This window comes from Phaseolus vulgaris, chromosome 2 (genome assembly GCF_000499845.2).
Source record: "Phaseolus vulgaris cultivar G19833 chromosome 2, P. vulgaris v2.0, whole genome shotgun sequence".
Lineage (NCBI taxonomy): Eukaryota > Viridiplantae > Streptophyta > Magnoliopsida > Fabales > Fabaceae > Phaseolus > Phaseolus vulgaris.
Genome location: NC_023758.2, coordinates 710791 through 731657, shown reverse-complemented (window position 1 = coordinate 731657; position 20867 = coordinate 710791). Strand labels below are relative to the sequence as shown.

General features: G+C 30.3%; 2 protein-coding genes and 1 long non-coding RNA gene across 3 annotated transcripts; 2 read left to right on the top strand and 1 right to left on the bottom strand.

Moving 5' to 3' along the window:
- Positions 1-696: 696 nt before the first annotated feature.
- Positions 697-2638, top strand: LOC137809998 (uncharacterized). Its single transcript, XR_011080830.1, has 2 exons — positions 697-901; positions 2227-2638. It is a non-coding gene; the product is annotated as an uncharacterized lncRNA (long non-coding RNA).
- A 5155-nt stretch (positions 2639-7793) lies between these two features.
- LOC137809997 (AT-hook motif nuclear-localized protein 23-like) lies at positions 7794-9388 on the top strand. The gene has a single exon (XM_068611096.1). It carries the CDS (start codon positions 8218-8220, stop codon positions 9034-9036), a length of 819 nt encoding a protein of 272 aa, XP_068467197.1. The 5' UTR covers positions 7794-8217; the 3' UTR covers positions 9037-9388.
- A 10533-nt stretch (positions 9389-19921) lies between these two features.
- On the bottom strand, positions 19922-20551 carry LOC137809996 (auxin-responsive protein SAUR78). Its single transcript, XM_068611094.1, has one exon. It carries the CDS (start codon positions 20450-20452, stop codon positions 20069-20071), a length of 384 nt encoding a protein of 127 aa, XP_068467195.1. The 5' UTR covers positions 20453-20551; the 3' UTR covers positions 19922-20068.
- Between the last annotated feature and the right edge of the window lie 316 nt (positions 20552-20867).

Genomic DNA, 20867 nt, shown 5'->3' with positions numbered 1-20867 from the left:
CTCTAAGTAAAATAGTAACTTAATAACGAGTGACCTGATAAACTCAATAAATTTTTACTATAATAAACTTTAAATAGTTTTAATACCAAATTAAAAAATAAATTTTAAATCTAACTCAAACTTATAAAATTAACTTATAACATAAAATTTACACAGTAAAATATTTTTATCTATACTACATCTCCAACCCTTTTATACATATATCACAAATTTCAAACATCTTTATTCTCAAAAAGTGGTTTCATCTAAATTTGCTGCTCTTGGTAAAGTGAACAATTCATGTACATGTATGTGGGATTGACATGAAGTTTGACAATGGGTGATATGAGAAAATAGGAAAATAGTAAGAGGTGGGAGAGGGGATTTGGTAGTTGTGGACCTTCCAAGGATGGATTAGAATTAGAAGGGTCCAATCATAATCTCAAGGCTGGTGGTGGTTGTTGTTTAATTTCCTTCTTCTTTTTCATCAATTTCTTCTACAGTTTATGATAAGGAAACAATCCTCTTCCTCGTCCTCTTTTTTGTCTTCATTGTTGGAAGGTCACAATTGAGCGTGACTGCATCAAAATTTAGGAAAGCCTAAATTTCAGGGAACTTTCCTTTCCTAATTTCTATTCCTCAAATTCACCCTCTTTCTACGTTATTCATCTCTATCTTTATCTTCTTAAACAAGCCCAAACCTCACTTGCATTATGCAAGCACCATTCATGCATCACAGGGATTATACATAGTTATTATACACATAACTATCTCTCATGTTGCAAAAGGTATAGTTTGGTTTGGTGGAAGGAGAAAAGTCTCTTCTGCTCAAAAAAGTGTTAAAAAAGAGCAAGTATTAGCCACCAAAATAGTAGTCCAGGTCTCACTCACCGTCCCATGCCACCTTACTTGCTCAAGTCAGGTCAGATCAATATAATTTACAATTATATATTTATTGATGATTGGATTGATAAGTTGATTTTCTAAAGTAAAATGTTTGATTAGTTTCAATAATGAAAATTTCCTAAAAATATCCAACTGTTTGCTTATAATCCTTCTGAGAATGAGTGTATTTTAAATTTTAAGTCATTACACCATTTAGATAAAGTTTATTAAAAAAAATTAGAGACCTACAAAAATAAATTAAGCAACTTCATCATATTTTAATAAGAAAAGGTGATACTAAAGATGTTATTGAGAAGGGTAATGATATATTGAAAACTCCAAATTTTTATATAATAACATTATAACTCTCAATACTATTATTTTAATACTTTTTTATATTATTTAATTATAAATTTATCTTTTATTATATATATTTATTTTTAAACTCATCATCAAAGTTCTTATACAACTTCAAGAATTGTCAAACTATCATTCTCCTAGTAAAAACTTATAAAAGAAAAGAAAAACATTTTTTTAACGATCGACACTAACAAGCAAAAGTCTTTTTATGTGAGGAGAGGGATTAACTTAAATATATCTTAAATACATATCGAGATATACTTTATGTTTGAAATATAAAGAATTAAGGAATCCATAAATCTCTTTTTTTCCATGTAGTGTTGCATTTTTTTGTTTGATACTTGCTTTAAACAAGAGTATTTGCGATCTCAAACCTATAACATTTATTGTAGTCAAGAAAATCTGAACTTTTAACTAGTGTATAATTTGTCTTTCTTTCTTTTATATTCTTTGAACCTTACCTCTTTGTATCTAGCTTGACGAAATTTAATAATAAATGTCGGCTTTTATTTAAGTCTAATTATCCAAAATAAAATTATTTACACCTATACAACATTAATATTTTTAAATATAAATATCTTTTATACGTAATATCTTACTCGGTTCATAGCGCAATAGTATATATGGATAGCAATAGTACGTATGGATAGATGAATTGGAGTTCAAATTTCTCACCATTATTCACCAATCAGTCACTTTCTGCAGTTTACCGTGTCTTTTACTAAACCAGAAACAGAATAGAGTGTGGATAGGATTGCTAATTGATATAGTAAGGAGAATATGAAATCATACAAATAATATAACTTTTAAGGATCCAAGAATAGATGCAGATGATATTCTATATGTGGCCACTTGAAAACATGGAGATGCATGAAATATATCTTATCTTGTTTTAATCACACCTTTTCAGATTGATGCTTATGATATTACGTAGTTGCTTGATTGCCTTATATTTTCTGGTTGTTGTAAATTCATGATGTGTTTTCACTTGAGCTGGTTAAGGGGCGGAAAGTAGTTGGTTGCAAATGCAGAAATTGTTGAAGTAGGAAACGTTCTTTAATGGTGATGTCAAGGATCATAGCAGGGTCAGCAGCTGGAAGGGGACAACGTACGGGGGTTGGAAATTCGGGAGAATGTTGCAGAATCCTGAACTCATGTCTGGAAACTCTGGACTTTGGTTGTGGTGTCCCTAAGTTTCTTTGCATCTGCAGAAGTAGAGCCAGAAGGGGGGTCCTAATCATCGTTCCTATCCACATGGTTTCTGCATAATACTATGTGGTTCTTTGTACGCAACAGTTTTAGCCATGTTGTTTTGGAGCAATCTTTGTGTCGGTAATCCTTTTATGCATTTTTTTTTGTTCTGAAGGACTTTTGTTTAGAACATCCTTATAATATTTTAAATTTATTATTTTTTTCTATAATCCCAACACAAATAGTTGTTAGAATAGGTTCAAAATGGCTATGATATCATATTACGGAGTGGACTTTAAGCCTAACTCAACTCCATAAAACCGAATCTTAGGATTAAAGTTTGCACTGACTTATATACAATGAAAGATTCTAATCTCTAATCGATATGGAATCTCCAAACCTTCGTGGATAGCATCAATGTACGTGAATTAGAAAGTGTGTTGCTACGTGCTTGAGTGATAACTATCACTTTTATTGGATATTTATTTTTTTAGATTATACAAGAATCATAACTTTTCTTTTGAATAATAGGGTCAGATAGTTTGAACTATACATGACACCTAAGATAGTAGTATTCGAACTAATTATGATTCTCGGCGGTGAGAGAGAAAGATTAGGTGTGTGTATGTATGAGGAACAAATCTGATAAATGATTTTTAACCGATTCAAGGGTCTGATTACTGATTATTGTCACAGTTCCCACACACAAACAAACACAAAGAATTTTCCCTGGTGCACATAATCACTAATGCTTTGTTTAGATATTGACAGAAAAATGACCAAAGATGAATAACGACAAAACAGACACATTTTCTTAGATTTTTTGTTCGTGATGATCTCCAATAAAAAAAATGATGTTTCACCTCATGTTCTCCAATAACATGCTTCGTATATATATTTTATTTAGAATTTCTAATGAAGTAAATATTTAAACAAATGATAATAATATAGTAAAATTAAATTATCCCAAATATTATCAATACCAAAACATGTTCACAAATAAAAAAAATTCCTATCGCGATCAATTTTTTTCCCTCTAGATCATATTTCCCCAAACTTATTATTTTGTTTCCAGCACAGATTTTCGATAGTTTTAATTTCTTTTGTGATATTATGCTTGTTGTTAAATTAATAAAATTTTGCATATAGTAAAATCGAATATAATATTTTTTATTAAACAAATTGTTCTCACAATATGAATATGGTAATCCACATATTTCCAAGCTTATAGTTGAAATAGTTAATAAGTTTTTCTTAAAATCAACTCAACAACTACGGATGAAATTTAATTTCTAACTCAGTAAGTTAAAAATAATAATATACGTGACAATATATATATATATATATCAAAAGAAATAAAATGAAGACTTGAATATTTAACTAAAAAAATTACAAAGTTGCCGATAAAAAAAGTTTACAAATATAGAAAAGAATAGACCGAGCCAACATCAAGAGAAGTCCACCAACAAACCTTATCAAACTGCTAAATCAGCTTACGTAGGCAGATTTTGATTGCTTGTCAAACATGCCAAAATTAGTAAAAAACTGAGGCCATTTCTTTTTCTTCCTCTTTTTATTCATCATTTATAAATTATAATTACTTTTTTTATTTATGGACAAAGAATATAATAAAATAGATTACAATTGTTATTCCTCTTCGAAATGAACATGACTATGACAAAATACTTAATACAAAATACATATTTAAAATCTAAATTCGAAATCATTAATTAAAACTTAAAACTACTTTATATCAATTAGTTCATCCATTCAAGAATAACCCTTCTTTATTTTGAAATTTAAATTTACTAAATCAAATATCTAAGCCTTTAACTTTTCTTTCTATCCCTTTATCGTGTATTTGTAGCGACAATTAGGAAGCACGAAGCTATCTCAGAAGTACCAAAATTGCACGCATGCTTTTGGATGTTCCCTTCGCTATAATGATTAGTTACATTATCAAGATAAAAGTATCATTATATTAAAAAGTAAATTTAAATCTAATTTATTGTCACAATATATAAAGTGAGATTTTCAGGTGACTGTATTTAATAAGGATATTCTTTGAACAACCAATTTAATTAATCTAGTGTTCATTTACGAAGTTTTTCTTATGATAATACATATTATAAATTCGTATAGTTGTAGTTGTTTTTACCAAATTTTAGCATAAAACATATTGTTCAACATTTCCTACAAATAGATTCTACTTTTCTAACTTAAATATCATGTATACAAAATCTTCGGTGCTCCAATAATTAAAGTAAAAATGATTTTTTTAGAAGGATCATTACGAGAATGGTAAATTTTTGTCCCCTGTCTTTTGTGAGGAATCAAGTAAAACATAAGGAAAAATGTGGAAGAACACTTTGAACAATACCAATGGATGTATATTGATTGGTTGATACTTAATTTCTTCGTTGGTAAATTGTCGTTTCAGGTATGGAAACGGCAATTATGTGAAAGTCAGATTCACTTTTGGCAACAATCAGAGGGGAAGGTGGAAAATTGATTCCTCGGAAACCCTTTTTTCTACTTTCTATGTAAGTGAAACTTTTTATCGATGTGGATTTAGTTAAAAAATAAGGTTTTAATGGTGTTTTTTTTTATTTGGTCCAAATTCAATTACTTGTTTTTTTTTACAACGGTTTGAGAAATTTGTTTCTACCATAAGGTGCTTAGAATAATTGTTCGATTTTTTTTATGTAAAAAAAGGATTGGAACATCCTTTATATTTTTTTTTAATATTTATTTATTATTTGTTAATTAAAAAAATGTACTTAATAAAACCAATGTTTTTAGTTCATAGTAGTATCACTATCACCTACATTTAAAATAAATGATTATGAAATGTGTGTGAAAAAAAAAATTATTATTTTTTATTGAGAGAAGACATCGTTTTTTCTATCATAGATTGTTTCAAGTCTAACCTAACCTAACCTCCTTCTCTATTGTTGAAAAAAAAACTTGACCTCCTTCTTTCATAAATATTCATTATACTCTTTGGTGTGGTATTCATTATACTAAATTTATCCTATTATAATATTTAAAATTACTTATTATATATGATCCAATCTTATATGCTTTAAACTAAAAACAAATTGATGGTATCATTGAGTTTATCCAGATTGACTATGATTTGAATAGGTTTTGATTATTAATGTAGTTGTGTCAATCTTGAGTTTAATTATAAGAACACTTTTAGTGCAGAATGTTTAATTATTACTTAACAAAAGGTAATTGTGTCTTATAAGAAACTGTTGTAAATTTATTTACATAACAATAAGAGTTTTTAACATTTTAGAAATTTTATAAGATGTCATGTTTAACTCATTTAGTAGAGATCTAATCTATTATATTTTACTGAATTAATATTTAATTATAATTATTACAATATTTTAAAATTATCAAAAGGTGAAGTGTAAATAAAACATTATAAAAGTGTGAATACTTATAAGAACTACCTAAAACTAAATTTGTAAAATTTTGACATAAGTTATTTAAAAATTATATGACAAAATGAGTTTTATTTAAAAAAAAAAAAAAAAAACTCCATTGTTTTTAAGAACCTAGTTCCGAAAATGTTCTAATAAGCCTTTATCGTGGTAGAATAATTTGACAATTATTTTCCTTCTAATTCCAAACTACTGTTAACTAAGCCAAAGTTAAGCCACGAAGATATTTTATTGTAATATGAGAGGATTTTAATTTCAAAAAAAATATTTATTAAAATATAAATAAATATTATTAGTAGGTTTGCATCCACTTATATACAATAAATAATATTACAAAGTAAACTTTAAACCTAACTCAACCTCATAAAACTAATTCATAAAATGAGGTTTGCACTCATTTATATACAATGAAATATTTTTATTTCTAGTCAATGTGGGATCTCCAACAAGATAGAAGAAATCACATGTTAAATGTTATAAAAGAATAATATAAAATTTTAGTTGTAGTATTAACTCTCAAATGTATAAACTATCAAATTAATGTATAAAGTTAAGTATACTAAATACTATACATATATTTGTGTGTGTATTTTTTATTAAAAAAATGACAAAAATAAATAAATATATTAAACAACATAGCTTTCAGGTGTTCTAACCCTCTAGAAAATATGTCTCAGGAGGAATTTTCAATAAAGAGAAGAAAGGATAAATTATTTTTTTATCAATAAAAAATAAATAACATAAAACAAAATACTTCATATATATTCTAACTATATAAAAATATTTTTTTATTATTATTATTATTAATTATTGACTTTATACATAACTAAAATGTGAGTAGTGGATAAATATACATAAGTAATACATAAGATTAAAAAACTCTCATATCATAGAACACGTACAAGTATTTATTTTAAAGTACAAGTATTTATTTTAAAGTACGAGTATGTCTAGATTCTACTAATTTTTACCTATCAATGGAAGAGGTAAAATGAAAAATATTATTTTTCATATTTTAAAAAAAAAAGCTTTTGTTATGCTAAAATAAAAAAAGTAGTATGCATAAAACTCTTATTATTATTGAAAAAAAAGTTAGCTTTCATATATATTTTAAAAAATATACGTATAACCACACAAATTCAAATGTGAAATTGAATTAAATTCTACCTCATAAAATGATGCTAAAACCTATTATAAAGTTTGTTAGAATTAAGTATTTAATCTCATTATTTATATACTCAATCTTGATGTGAGAAGAGTGTTTTGAAAATACTAATGATATATGAGTGAAATAAAAAAAAAGTAATTTACAAATCAACCCAAACTAATCTAACCTTTATTTGTGAGAATACAATTTTTTTAAAGAAGAGTATGAGGTTAGATAGAACCGACAACCATCACCTTCTCTCTTAATTTTTTAATTATTAATAATTGTAATTAGAATTTTAGAGTTAGTAATTCAAGTTAAGTAAACCCAATCAATCTATATGGTCAACTTAAATTACATAAACCATGGTTGATGTCAACCTCCCAAAGACACCTTCCCCAAATTCGTGCAAAACTGTTCTCAGGCTAACCCCATCCACAAATTCTATTCATTTAATATTCTTCTCTTTTTCTTTTCTATGCCAAATTTTGTTATTTTCATTACAACCATTGTTTTGTCACAGAGAAAACTGCAACACACACCAAGCTTGGGATTGAATACTTGGGTAATTGGTATCTATCTATCTAGCAAAATCCATTAGTTGAATAATTAATTGTAGTTAAGTTAATGACATTAAATTATCCAATAATGAATTTAGGATCCATCGCGTAGCACCCACGCTCCGGGAATAGGAGTGACGATCACTTGCAACCTATTCTTCTCATGCCACCATAAGGAAGAGTATCAAAGATTGAAATTCTGACCCAATTATTAGTATTATTTTACGTCCATTCTTTTGAACTTTTTGTTGTCCAAACAAATGACTGCGATTTTGGTATCTGTGTCCTTCTCTCTCTACCTTGGGTTGGTTCTTCTTCTTCTTCCTCTCATCTTCCTTTTCTTTCCCTGCACTCCATCCTCCTTCATCACTCTCTTTGTCTTCCCTATTTATCAATTCAACTAATCACAACACAAGCTACCTCAACCTCCTTCACTTTCATCCATATATCTTATTTATACCTCTTCCCTTAAAATAACCATAAACAAAAGCAAGTGAAAAACAACAGTTTTAAAAGAGAACACCCTCCTAGTATTACTATTTATTTATATCAACAATCCAAAACAATAAACTACCATATTTTATTTTTTTCCTTTTCTTTCAATAAAAATTGAATACCTCTCTCTTCCTTTCATGTGAATATGTCTATGGCTGGTTTGGATTTAGGCACGGCTTCGCGCTTCGTTCAAAGTCTCCAAAGACCAGACTTCAACCACCATCACCACCACCAGCAAGAATCCGAGGAAGACGCCAAACAGTCGGACCCTTTCTCGACTGAAGATGGGGCGCAACAAGGCAGCCCCGGCGACGTGGGCGGGCGGCGGCCAAGAGGGCGGCCGCAGGGGTCGAAAAACAAGCCCAAGCCGCCTGTGATCATCACCAGGGAGAGCGCCAACACGCTCCGCGCGCACATCCTCGAGGTGGGCAGCGGCTGCGACGTGTTCGACAGCGTTGCCAGCTACGCGCGGCGGCGGCAGCGCGGGATCTGTATCTTGAGCGGCAGCGGCACCGTGACAAATGTGAGCCTGCGGCAGCCGGCGGCGTCGGGGGCGGTGGTGACTCTTCACGGGAGGTTCGAGATACTGTCCCTGACGGGATCGTTCCTTCCTCCGCCGGCGCCACCGGGCGCCACAAGCCTGAGCGTTTACCTGGCTGGAGGCCAGGGACAGGTGGTGGGTGGGAGTGTGGTGGGAGAGTTGACCGCGGCGGGACCTGTGATTGTGATGGCAGCGTCGTTCACCAACGTGGCTTATGAACGGTTACCCTTAGAAGAAGAAGAAGAGGAACAGGTTCAGATATCTGGTGGTGCTGGTGTGGGAAATAATAGTAATAATAATATTATTAACAATAACCCTTTTCCTGATCCTTCTTCGGGACTCCCTTTCTTCAGTTTGCCCATGAATGTTCAGTTCCCGGTGGATGGTTGGACGGGAAACTCAGCTTCTCGTTCACCATTTTGATCACTCCTAAACGGAGTCGTTTTCAACCTTTGGTGGCGTCTGTGACATCTTAATCTAATGTCAGATTATTTGATATATCATTAGATGTTGCCAATGGATGAAGATGTGTTTGGTTCAATTCAGGTCAGCCATTTCATGTATTAACATAAATTTATATGCTGTTTTACATTTGCTGTTTTTTTTCCTGTTACGAAGGATGTGTGTTGTTGTTGTAGTCGTTAAATTTTTTTAGTTTAAGTCTCACTGGTTTTGAGTTTTCCCCTGAGATCCTTCTCTTTTGTGGAGCCATGTATATGATATATGACTGATATGTAATGTCTTGAGTTGCTTAGTTGTTGTTTTCTTCTTTTAATTTGAGGGATTCAGATTTGAAGCAGGCATGTGCACTAGCTAGCCTCGTGTTTCAAGGGACTTAATTGTTAAACACGAAGCAATAACTTCCAACTTCTTAACCACCCATTTCAACTTCTTAGTTGGCTTCTACTTAGTTTAACGAGTTACGATAACATTGTATGTATGTATAAGTATAGTTTAGGATTTTAAGAAAATTACGGGTCTTGTTAGATATATGAATTAATAAATATTTTCCGGTTGTAGATGGTGCTAAAGTTACATTAAAAATCATAAGAAGATGCACCCTAATAAAATAGCTATTATCGGTGTCTTGTGAGATTTGTTTAATATATTTCTTAAAGAAATTCAAACAAAGCCATTTTCGGCATAGAATTTATTGATTAAAATGAACAGTGGGTAATATATAAGAGAAAGGGTTTTTCTTGTCAGTGTAGAAGAATTTCTAGCTACGTAATTATGCTCTCAATATCATACATAAACATGAATTTAGCTGTTTTGCTTCAGCGAGTCTTTACTTGTGACTACTTCTCTATGCTTGATTACTCTGCATCCATCAGTCTTAATAATAAAAGCTTAAATTTGAATTATAATGTATATGTTTATCGTGGCTAGAAACACAAATTCACAACTATTATGCGTGCATATCAAATTCCAATGTGACTTAATTTGATTAACTTTTAGCTTACAAGAACTTTCAATTATTAAACATTAATGTAATGGAGAATGGCTTAAAAAATATATAAATTTATTTTATTTATACACGAAGTTTCACTCGCTTTACCTCCTAATTGGTTCCTTATTTCCTCTTATATAGTCGAACCTGCAAAATTTATTAACCTTGTTAAATTTCGGCTGCTGCTGGCTACTAGTAATTGATAAACTTCTGATAAGACATTTCTTTTTTTGACTGAGGAAAAAGGAGCGATTTCGGCCAACTTTAACGTAAAACTTGGACAATCAATCTTGTGGCGACGAAATCAAACTTAAAATGTGTTTCATACATATAGTGGTTTGAGATGTTTTTTTTTTTTTTTTTTATCAGCAATGAATAAATGAAATTAAAGGGGATACTTCAGGGGTATCCCAACCCATATACAGAAGAAACTCTTCTTTATGGTTGGAGCAGAACAACCTTAAAGTGAGAAAGTCAAACCCAAAAATATAACCAACAGGTTACCTTAAAACAACATTCATTGTCAGTTAAATAATTATTATCAGTTAAATAATTGATTTATTTTCTTCTGTCATGTTTTTATTTTATTTTATTTTTTTAATGTTCAAGTTTCATGTTAATATATCTGCAAAAGATTTTTTTCTGATGCTAAGTAATTATTTAGTATTAATACACTACAATACAAGAAAACTATGAAATAGAAACCAATTTTTAAAGACTAAAATAATTAGTTACAATAGTAACTAAATTAGAGACCATTTTAGAAACTAAAACAAAAATTGGTTTCTAAATTAGTTTCTATTATTGTTAAATAGTTTCTAAATTGGTATGTAATTAGCAACAAGGTTTTATAGACCAAATTTAGAAACTAAATAATTGGTAGTTAAAAACTTGATTACTAATTAGATACAAATTTAGAAACTATTTAGCAATAATAAAAACTAATTTAGAAACCAATTTTTGTTTTAGTTTTTAAAATGATCTTTAATTTAGTTATTATTACAACTAATTATTTTAGTATCTAAAAATTGGTTTCTATTTGATGATTTTCTTGTAGTGATACTATTAATGTTATATTAATCACATATTTTTAGTTTGTTGTCTAATAATTATACAATTGTAATAACCATTTTTTTACAAATGAATAAATAAAGAAACACTTTAAGTCTTCTAACCCTTTAAATAAAAAACCAAATTGTCTTAAACATTACCATCCTCGCCTAAACACATAACAAATTAGTGCTAACTATTCCTATGGCACCTATTCTTATACCAGTACCACCAAAACTCATTCCAGACTAACTGCAACCATTTCCATTCTTAAGTACACGTAGTTCCTACAGTTCCTTCTTCATGTTTTGTGTTTTTCTACCCAGATTTATATCAGAGAAAAGGCTCCTATTTCTAATTCTAATGTTTAAGCTGCTTCCATTCTTTCTTTTGTTGCCAAATCCTAATGCATAATCATAATTAATAAACACATCATTGATTTATCACGCATTAATTATCCATTTTATCGTAACTTATCTCTTACAAATCGGTTAGTTAGCATCCAATAACAAAGGTTATGGGTTGTCCTACAGATTTGGTTAATTGATATTTGCTTAATGATTTGGAATATGCTATAGTTGTGAAGATATATATTATAAATAGAGGGATTGATTGCATTCTAAGCCCTTTTTCTGGGCCGAAATCGCTCTGATCTTATTCATTGAGTAGCTTGAAGGGGTTAATTAATTATTTATCCATGAACAGCAAATCATAAGTGTTGATTGGATAAGGTAGCTAGGTTTCCGGCGCTGAAAACTAAAATATTGCAAAGTGATGTGTGAATTATTTCCACTTAATATATTATATAATATACCTTGCGTTTGAGATTGTTCATTGCGCTCCAGAGTGAAGAAGCCCTACCACTCTTTCTTCAACAAGTTTTAATTCTCCCATAATTGCATTTCATTACTCCACATCTTTTTAAAAAAAAAATTAGTTGGATACTTATAAAGGATATACTTTACAATCTATTCTAACAATATATTAATAATTTATATTAAAATATAAAAATTATTATTAAAATAATAATATATTAGTGTGAGTAATTTTTTCAGTGATATCAACTTATCAGTATTTTTTTTAATAGGCTAAGAAATTATATTATATTATATACGACGTACTTGGTTACTCTAATTCTTATATACAACTAAAGAAGCTTACTCAAATCCTTGTTAATGGGTTTTGACTCACCAACACCATTATCATTTACCCCTTTGGTCTCAAGGAAGCCTTCAACTCAACATGTATCTCTTATCTTTTCTGTATTTGCTTTGTTATACTACTTAAAATATGGTATAGCTTAAAAATGTTGATATACTAAAAATTATCTTCTTTCATTCCACTACAAGAATTTAAAAAAAAATAATTTAAAGATAAACAATAATTAGTTATCAGATTGACTAAAATAGATACTATTTAAAAGATTAAAAAAAGTATTGATATATAAAATAATTTTTATTATTAATAAAATTTATAAATTAGTTTTTAAATTGGTATCTGTTAAATCTTAATATCAATTTAGAAACTAGTTTATAGATTTTAATAATACAAACTACTTTAGATACCAATTAATTTTTTAGTTTCTAAAATAATATATAATTTAATCAATATAGTAACTAATTATTTTTGTTTCTAAAATTGATTTCTATTTAATAATTTTTGTTAGTGTTTTTACATATTACATGTAATGTAATAGTATATTGTATTTCATTTTAAAGAATGAATATATTATTAACTTTTAGTTTTATTAAAAATAGATATCTACTAGTTAAAATGTTTTTCTAAAAGATAAATGAATTCTTGTTATCAAACGCTTATTTTTCTATATTTTTTATCAACAAAAAGAATAAATTGAAATAAAAAAGTATTTGGGGGTACTCAACCCATTTATAATCAAAGTTCAAGATTGTACAAATATAAGTTTAAATGCCTTCAAATTACAAAACGTTATCTATAAGATTTCATAATCCAACATCAAAGATCAAACAAAGATAAATAACATTTCAAAACATTCCATGTTTGTGGGGAACATTCAAGGTGGGTTTTTCTGCATCTTAGAGTCAATCTATTATAAAATAGAAGTTGTTTTCCATCTTCTTCTTTTTTTTTTCTGCAATGAATTGCTCTCAAACTTAGTCTTACTGTATAGGATTTTTGGACATTTGATTCTTCCCTCTTATTTTTGAATTGTGAAGAAGATAAATGTGTAGTAAATATAAAAAAATCTTCCACCTTTCATTACTGACAAAAGAATTAAACAATATACATTAGGGATCTTTATTATTGATTGAGATAGGATAGAGAGTAGGAGGTCTTTTGGTTGATATGTAGATGGAAAGGCTCTTTGAGAAAATCTGTTTTGTTGTATAAGGGTTGGACCACCCCTGAAGTGGTCTCATTTAATTTCATTGTTATTTGCTGATAAAAAAAAACATTAGGGATCTGAAACCATGTTCATTGATTTCATTTTAGAAGCTGAGGTAAACATACTAAGAGAGCAAAGAACATTGATTGATGATTAGAGTTAAAAGATTCTTCTCATACCATAATACTAACATTACCTTCCCACCAGGTATAGTCATTGTAACTCAACCTAAATGTTTTTTATTGGCCAAGAAGTTCCCAACTCCTGACTTTTTCTTTAGAAAATGTCACATGAGTGTCATCTTCACACATTAATGCTAAAATACAAGCTATTTCAATCTCAGTTCCAACTCTCTCTCACTCCTAGTTACTCATTTGGAGGATTCAATACCTAAGATTAATTTCTTAGCATAAGATCATTTATGTCTCTCGGTGATGGGTACCTGCAAATACACTCTGACACTCAAGTCAATAGTGAATATGTCTAGATCACAAGTATTATAGTCAGTGAATCATTACCTTTTACCTTTGGATCTTCACTTATTTATAGTTTTCCTATGAACCTGAGGATTATCCTAGGCCTACGAAGTCCTAATACTCCTTTAATCTTGTTTAGGAAGTGATTAGTTACTTGTATTGTAATTAATCTTTATTATAAAGATTTCATCTTATTGTGTCCGAAGGCCGAATCATTCTTTGTTGTGCAGTTTGAGCCAAATGACTGGTATGTCGAGAAGTTCATTCAATATTCAACAATACAATTTAAGATATGATAAAGATATGTTTAGTTAGCTAAAATAAGTTCAACACATCTTCACCAATTTGTTGCTACAATAGGAATATGTTGTGTGTGACAGATAGTGAAAATTAGGAGTACAAACCTATAATGATCCTAAATATGTAAATTACCCAATTATGTTATGTGGGTACAAACTGACTTTTGTTTTGGAGAGAGGGGTTTTGTAGGTTGGTTGTATACGAGTTGTTGTGTAAGAATGTATTTCTATAACTTTATCTACCTTTTAATTTTGTACATGTTTGTATATGAATTGAAATTTCTCATGTGTTTTCTTATTCAATATATTTTTTTGTTGGCAATGATAGATGTTAGGTGAGAGAGAGTTGTGAATAATTGAAAAGTAATAAAGTATGTGTTTATTAGCAGTTTGTAAATGTGTCCGTACACATCCTGAAAGAACATGCAATTTGTATAATTAAATAGGGCTTCTTCCATGATTTATTTTTCAAGAGATGGCCTCCCTTGGAATCACATGGTACCATGTGTAAAAATTCTTTAGACCTAATTTGCAAGCAAAGAATTTCGATGTTGAATGAAGAAATCTGTCTTCCACATTCATATTTATCAAACAACTTTGATTAAAAAAATATTTTCCATATTAGCTTTTATTGCCAAGTTTTGCACCATGTGTTCACGGAATGAGATATCACTACGACTACTTGACAGATTTCGGATTCATTTTAAACATTGTGGTGAATATCTTAATATTACCACATAGATGTCATAAAAGTGAAATGTATCTTCAATTTTGTGAGCTCTTCCAAAATTTAGTTTTTTTTTTTTTTTTTTTTTTTTTTTTATAAAATGAAAATTGTACTGGTATGGAACCAGACCGAGATGACTGAGACTCGGTCTCCTTGACCGAGACGGACGGCCTGGTTGACCGACACATTTAACCATTATCGTTCAAACCAAGGTCAGTGAAGCTAAATTACCATTAAGAATTAGGTAATGCAACCATAAGTGCGATCAATTCCACTAGCACACATTCTAAGGAATAAGGTACGTCATTATCAGTGTACACACCTGAGTGTCGAACACCCTCTTTACTGACTTGAGCGTCGGAGTGCCTTCTGCAGGTACCTCTCCCAGTTGGTATTCACCCGAGACTGAGAGCCGAAAGAGTAGCGTAAAGACCAAAAGAATCACAACAAAGTTTAGCAACCTGCTCGAAGGAAGGAGGAAGACGAAAATTTCAACCGTTCTTTAGGTTTCATCTCCCTAGAAAGAACAAAAATGTTCTCATTGAAAAAAATTATGACTTGAAACATTCCAATTTTGTGAAGAGGCCGAAGGGGAAGTGTTCCATTTTTACTGCGGAATTCAACTCCATCCAATTCAGGCCACTTCCAATTAGGTTCTGAAAATATATCAAAAGCATTAGCCATTTGCAGACATTTGACTCTGTCTCCTTTTTTATTTTAAGCAGAGTTTGAAATAAGAGTTTTGCATCCCCATTAAGCTAGCATATGATCTGGAATTCTTAAAAGTCAAACTTTCCTTATTTTTCAAAGCATGTTATTTTTTTTATAGACAAATAAAATCGAAATAACCATTTGAAGTGAACTACTCATGTATTAAGGTTGTGCATATAAAGAAAACATATTTTATAACTACAACATCTTTTATTCATGTAAAAGATTTAACATTTTTTTATGCATATATATATATATATATATATATATATATATAAGTTATTTAGTGACGGCTATTTGGATTTGTATTTTTTTTAAACGAATTATATAAGAAAGTTAAATTAAATCGCATAAGTTTCCAGAAATAATTCCACAAAAACTAATGACCTTTTATCTTGGGAACATATTCCAAATTTATGAAAATCTTAATTATAATATTAAGGTAAAGGTTAACGAGCAATCCAAGAATATATGGAAGAGGTATAGTGAAGGTAGTTGGGAAGAAAGATTCCTGTTTCTTGTAAATTAACATAAACAATTGGTGCAAGTGTGGTTAATAATTAAGTAATAAAATATATAATAAGGTTTAGATAAAGGAATCAGGTTGACTAAGTCTTATGGTGCAATATAATATTGCATCTTACTGTTTACACCCATTTATTTGAGCTGTCAACTTCTTTTATATATTTCCATATAATAATACTTTATAGCAGCAGCTGAATTTTATATTTTTTAAACAAGTGAGTGTTTTGTGTTTGAATTTAATTATATATATATATATAGTAATTAAACATAACCACGTTTTGAGGATTATTTATATAAAAATGGAGTTGTCGCATAGTGACCATGGATGAGGCCACAATGCTAATGATGTCAAAACACTGCGAAGTAGCTTTGAGAGCCTTTCAATCAAAGGTCAAGTTAGAAAGGCAGTGAGTGTAATATTAAATTTAAGCCATGATGAACAATTATGTTCATTGCTATATACGTGTATCAACAAGAACTTGAAATTTCATGATTTTATGTCATAATATTTTGGTAATGATAGAGTTTTTTAACTTGTTTATTATATCCACAAAAACATGGTTGTAATAAGTATATACCAAATAATTTAAAGAAAGAATAATCTTGTGATTCTTGATACTTCAGATTTGTTTATAAAGTTTGTGAGAACCGAAGATTACATACTTTATCTTTAGACCTACTTGAGAGAGAGAGAGTTAGTTTTTTTAAGTGTATATGATTACTTACACTAGTATTTTCATAAATTACAACAATATGGTTTAATTTTTTTTATTTTTATACTATTTCACAACGTATAAATTTAATAGAGTATATATACATTTTGGAATATTTATATAAAATTAAGTATAAAATGTTTTTAGAAAAAAAAAATTGGGTTAATTTTGATAAAATGTATTCATACATATATATATATATATATATATATATATATATATATATATTACAAAGTGAACTTTAAAGCTAACTCAACCTCATAAAACTAGCTCACGAGATCAGGTTTGTATTCACTTATATACAATGAATTGTCATCATCTCTAGTCGACGTGTGATTTCCAACACACCCTCTCTCACGCCGAGAGTGACAACTCATGCGTAGGATAACATATTATGGGTGGTCAGATAACAGTCCAATAGCGGGTGGTCTGATAAGCCCAACAAACACTCGCTAGGATAGACTCAAAATGACTCTAATACCATATTACAAAGTAGATATTGAGTCTAACTCAACTTCATAAAACCGGTTCATGGGGTGAGGAGTCCACTTTGTAATAATATATAAAGATGATTTTCTCGTACACGTAACCTTGACTATTATTATCAATAGTATACCATTTTATTCAAAAGAAGTTATATATAAATAATAAATAATTAAGTAAATAATAAATTGATTATACAAATATGAAAGTTATGTAAGCGTGTTTGGATTGTAACTAATTAGAATAAATAAGAAAAAAAAGCAAATAGTTAAAAATTGATTTAAAAAACTTCAGGTGGCTTACTTTGAAACCAAAATAATGTGTTTGACTAGAACAGAAGGGAGTGTGTAAAGAATAAAGACATAATTTTACTTTGAAAAATTAAAGCTATAATTTATTATAGTCAAATGTTAACCAGGATCAGCTTTTATGTTTGTGTTGGGCCTTAAGCCCTATTCAGAAGAAGAAAAAATATAGAAGATACTTGTGAACAAAATCTTTTATTATATAAGGAGTGTGCACTGATTAAAAAAATTATAAAAAAAAATTATACATTGATTCTAAAATTTCTCATACTAGAAATCTTTTATGTTTCAAGGTTTTGTCTTTAGACTTTTCTTCTTCCCAATTGGCATGCACCGTTTTAATGGCTGGGGTTTTTTTCTTTCTGTCTTGGCTGCGTTTTCTGGACCTACTATGTTTGGTTGGACCTGTGTGTGGAGTCTTTCTTCCTACACCTCCATACCTTCTTGTGCCACCCCCATACTAAATATGAAAATACCATTTTATCTTTTTTTTTCACCCCGGATAAATTCTGGATTACATAATCTGGAAGTCAATTTCATATTTAGAAAAGACTTCCGGATTATGTAATCCGGAAGCTAATAACACATCTGAAAAAAAGACTTTCGGATGCGGAAGCTAATCTTATGTATAGAAAAGGCTTCTGGATTATGTAATCTGGAAGCTAATCACAAAAGAATTCCGGATTACATAATCCGGAAGCTAATTCTGAATCTAGAAAAAGACTTCCAGATTATGTAATTCGGAATATTGAAAAGGGTATTTTTGGAATAAGAAAAATTTATGGAGGTGGCACAAGAAGGTATGGAAGTGAAGAAGCAGCCCTGTGTGTTCATGGTGATTTTTGGTGGCTTTTAACACCCATTTCATCATTACGAAAATGTGAGATTGGGTTTTTCTTTACTTCCAGATTTAGGATTTGAAAATGTATTTTCAAAATGGGATTACATAGTGCATGATTTGTAGGATTCCCTAATGTATTCCTGGATTACACTATTTACCTAATCCCAATCCAGAATTCAAATTTTAGAAATACATTCCAGAATCCTAAATTTAGAAATTAAAAAAAATCATTTTACTAATGCAAAAAGTTACAAGAAAAATACTGTGAATATAGTGAGTTCAAAAAACATAGTCAAGACGGAGAAAAAATGAGAACCAAAATCACCCGATTGAAAAATCCCAAAAGCAAAACCTGGAGGGTAATTTTGTCTTTCCGACAATGTTTGGGTGAAGTCTCAATTGATATGTGCAGGAAGCAATAGCCTCCAAATGAACTAACTGTCATGAAAAAGAAACTCTGGTTACCTGAAGAAGACCAGTTCAAGTTTCCAGAATTAGGCCCAACAGAGATAAAAGATACATTTTGTTTTTTTAGAATTTGAGAAATGCTGGAACTACACTCCTTCTGTATATACTCTCTAATTGGTTGATTTTTTTTAAATCCCAAAAAAAAAAGGTGAAACAAGACACCATATTTATTTATTCTCTCATCTAAATTTTAACCATTAAAAAACATTCAAATTCTTTCCTTTTCAATTGTAGCTCTGTAAAAACAACCACCCTCACACCACACAAAATAAAATTGTAGCCTTTGTAGGGAAAAATAAAAGATAAAGAAACACAAGATCTTTTGAAGGCAAGTAGAGGCCAGTTACATTTTAAGATGTCTTTCAAGTGTCTCTGTTGAAACATCTTTGGCAGAGAAATGGTAAAGAAGGATTTAGTTATTCTCAATCCATTTTAGACACTATGATATTTTTTTCTCTGAGTGATGAACACTCACAATATAGTTCGTAAATTCAGAGGAAATGCATCCTTCATCAACACGAGTGCAGAGCATACAAAATCATGTAAAGAAAACAGGAGAAAAAGCCTTCAGAAGTCAGCAACAAAAATTGAAATTAACTAATAAATACACTAGTTAGGCTTAAATTAAACATGTCAGCAAGTTCATGATGTCGATAGACACATTTCAACCAACATAGATCAGAAGCCAGGAAAACTTGGAAGAACACCTACTCCCACATCCACGAACCTCTTGTTGTGTGTGGTGAATGAATGTAAATGGAACTTTTTTTGTCCCAAACAGCAGAAATAACAAGGTGGGGTATGGAACAATTAACCATTGAATCCAGTTTTTCAATCAAACCAAACATTTACACTCTAAATTTGGTCTCATTAAAGATGAGCATAAGAAGTGAAATGAAACAGAAGGGAAGATATATATATATATATTAGAAAGTGTGTTTTTTCCGTATCTGAAATTTACAAGAGAGATTAGTGGGTGTGGTGCGATGAAAAACGAAGGTAGTGTGTGATTATAAGATGATGAGTGATTGATTACAAAGATTTACTCATCGTGAGTATAGAAGTCAATAATCTCCTTCAAATTGAGCTGGAACAAAGAAGAAGCATCATTGTGCATGAGCCACAACATGTGCTCGAACAAAATGTCATCCACGTCCACAAAGATTACTCTTCTTTGAGAGGACGTGAAATGGAAGTGCTCCTTCTCCGCTGCAGGGTCCTTCTTCGTGGATATATCCATCAAAACGCGAAAGGGGTTCTCTTGCAATATGAAAGGCTCCACCATAAACACCCTCTTCTCTTTTCCCACCACCACCATCACCGTCTTCTCTGATTCTTCCTCCAACCCCTCTTTCGGAAGCACCATGTAACGAGAACCCGTGGAACGACGCCGGATCAATGAAACTGGCATCACCAAACAATCCATGGATGCAACAAAAGCAAGGTACGATGTTCCAGGTCAAAAAGAAAAGAAGAATAAGAAGAAGAAGAGAGTGGATGATCTCTTGTGGCTCTAGAATCTGCCAACGAGTTTATATAAACATATAATAATATTAATTGCAGCATATTAAATATTAAATAATAAAGCTTTGGTTTTTTATAATTATTATTATATTAATATTTAGGTGACCACAGAGAAAAAAAAGGGTTACTTTAGATGTATACTTTGGATGATGACTTCTGCAAATGGGAAGTAGCCGTTGGAGAAAGGATCCCTTCGACTGCAAGAGGACAGAGGTACCCTAAGCTCGTCAAGAAGCGCGTGGACGCGTGAACTTTTAAGCTAATTTTCTATTGGATTTGATTTAAAATTTAACGATAATATGTTGTGTCACACACTA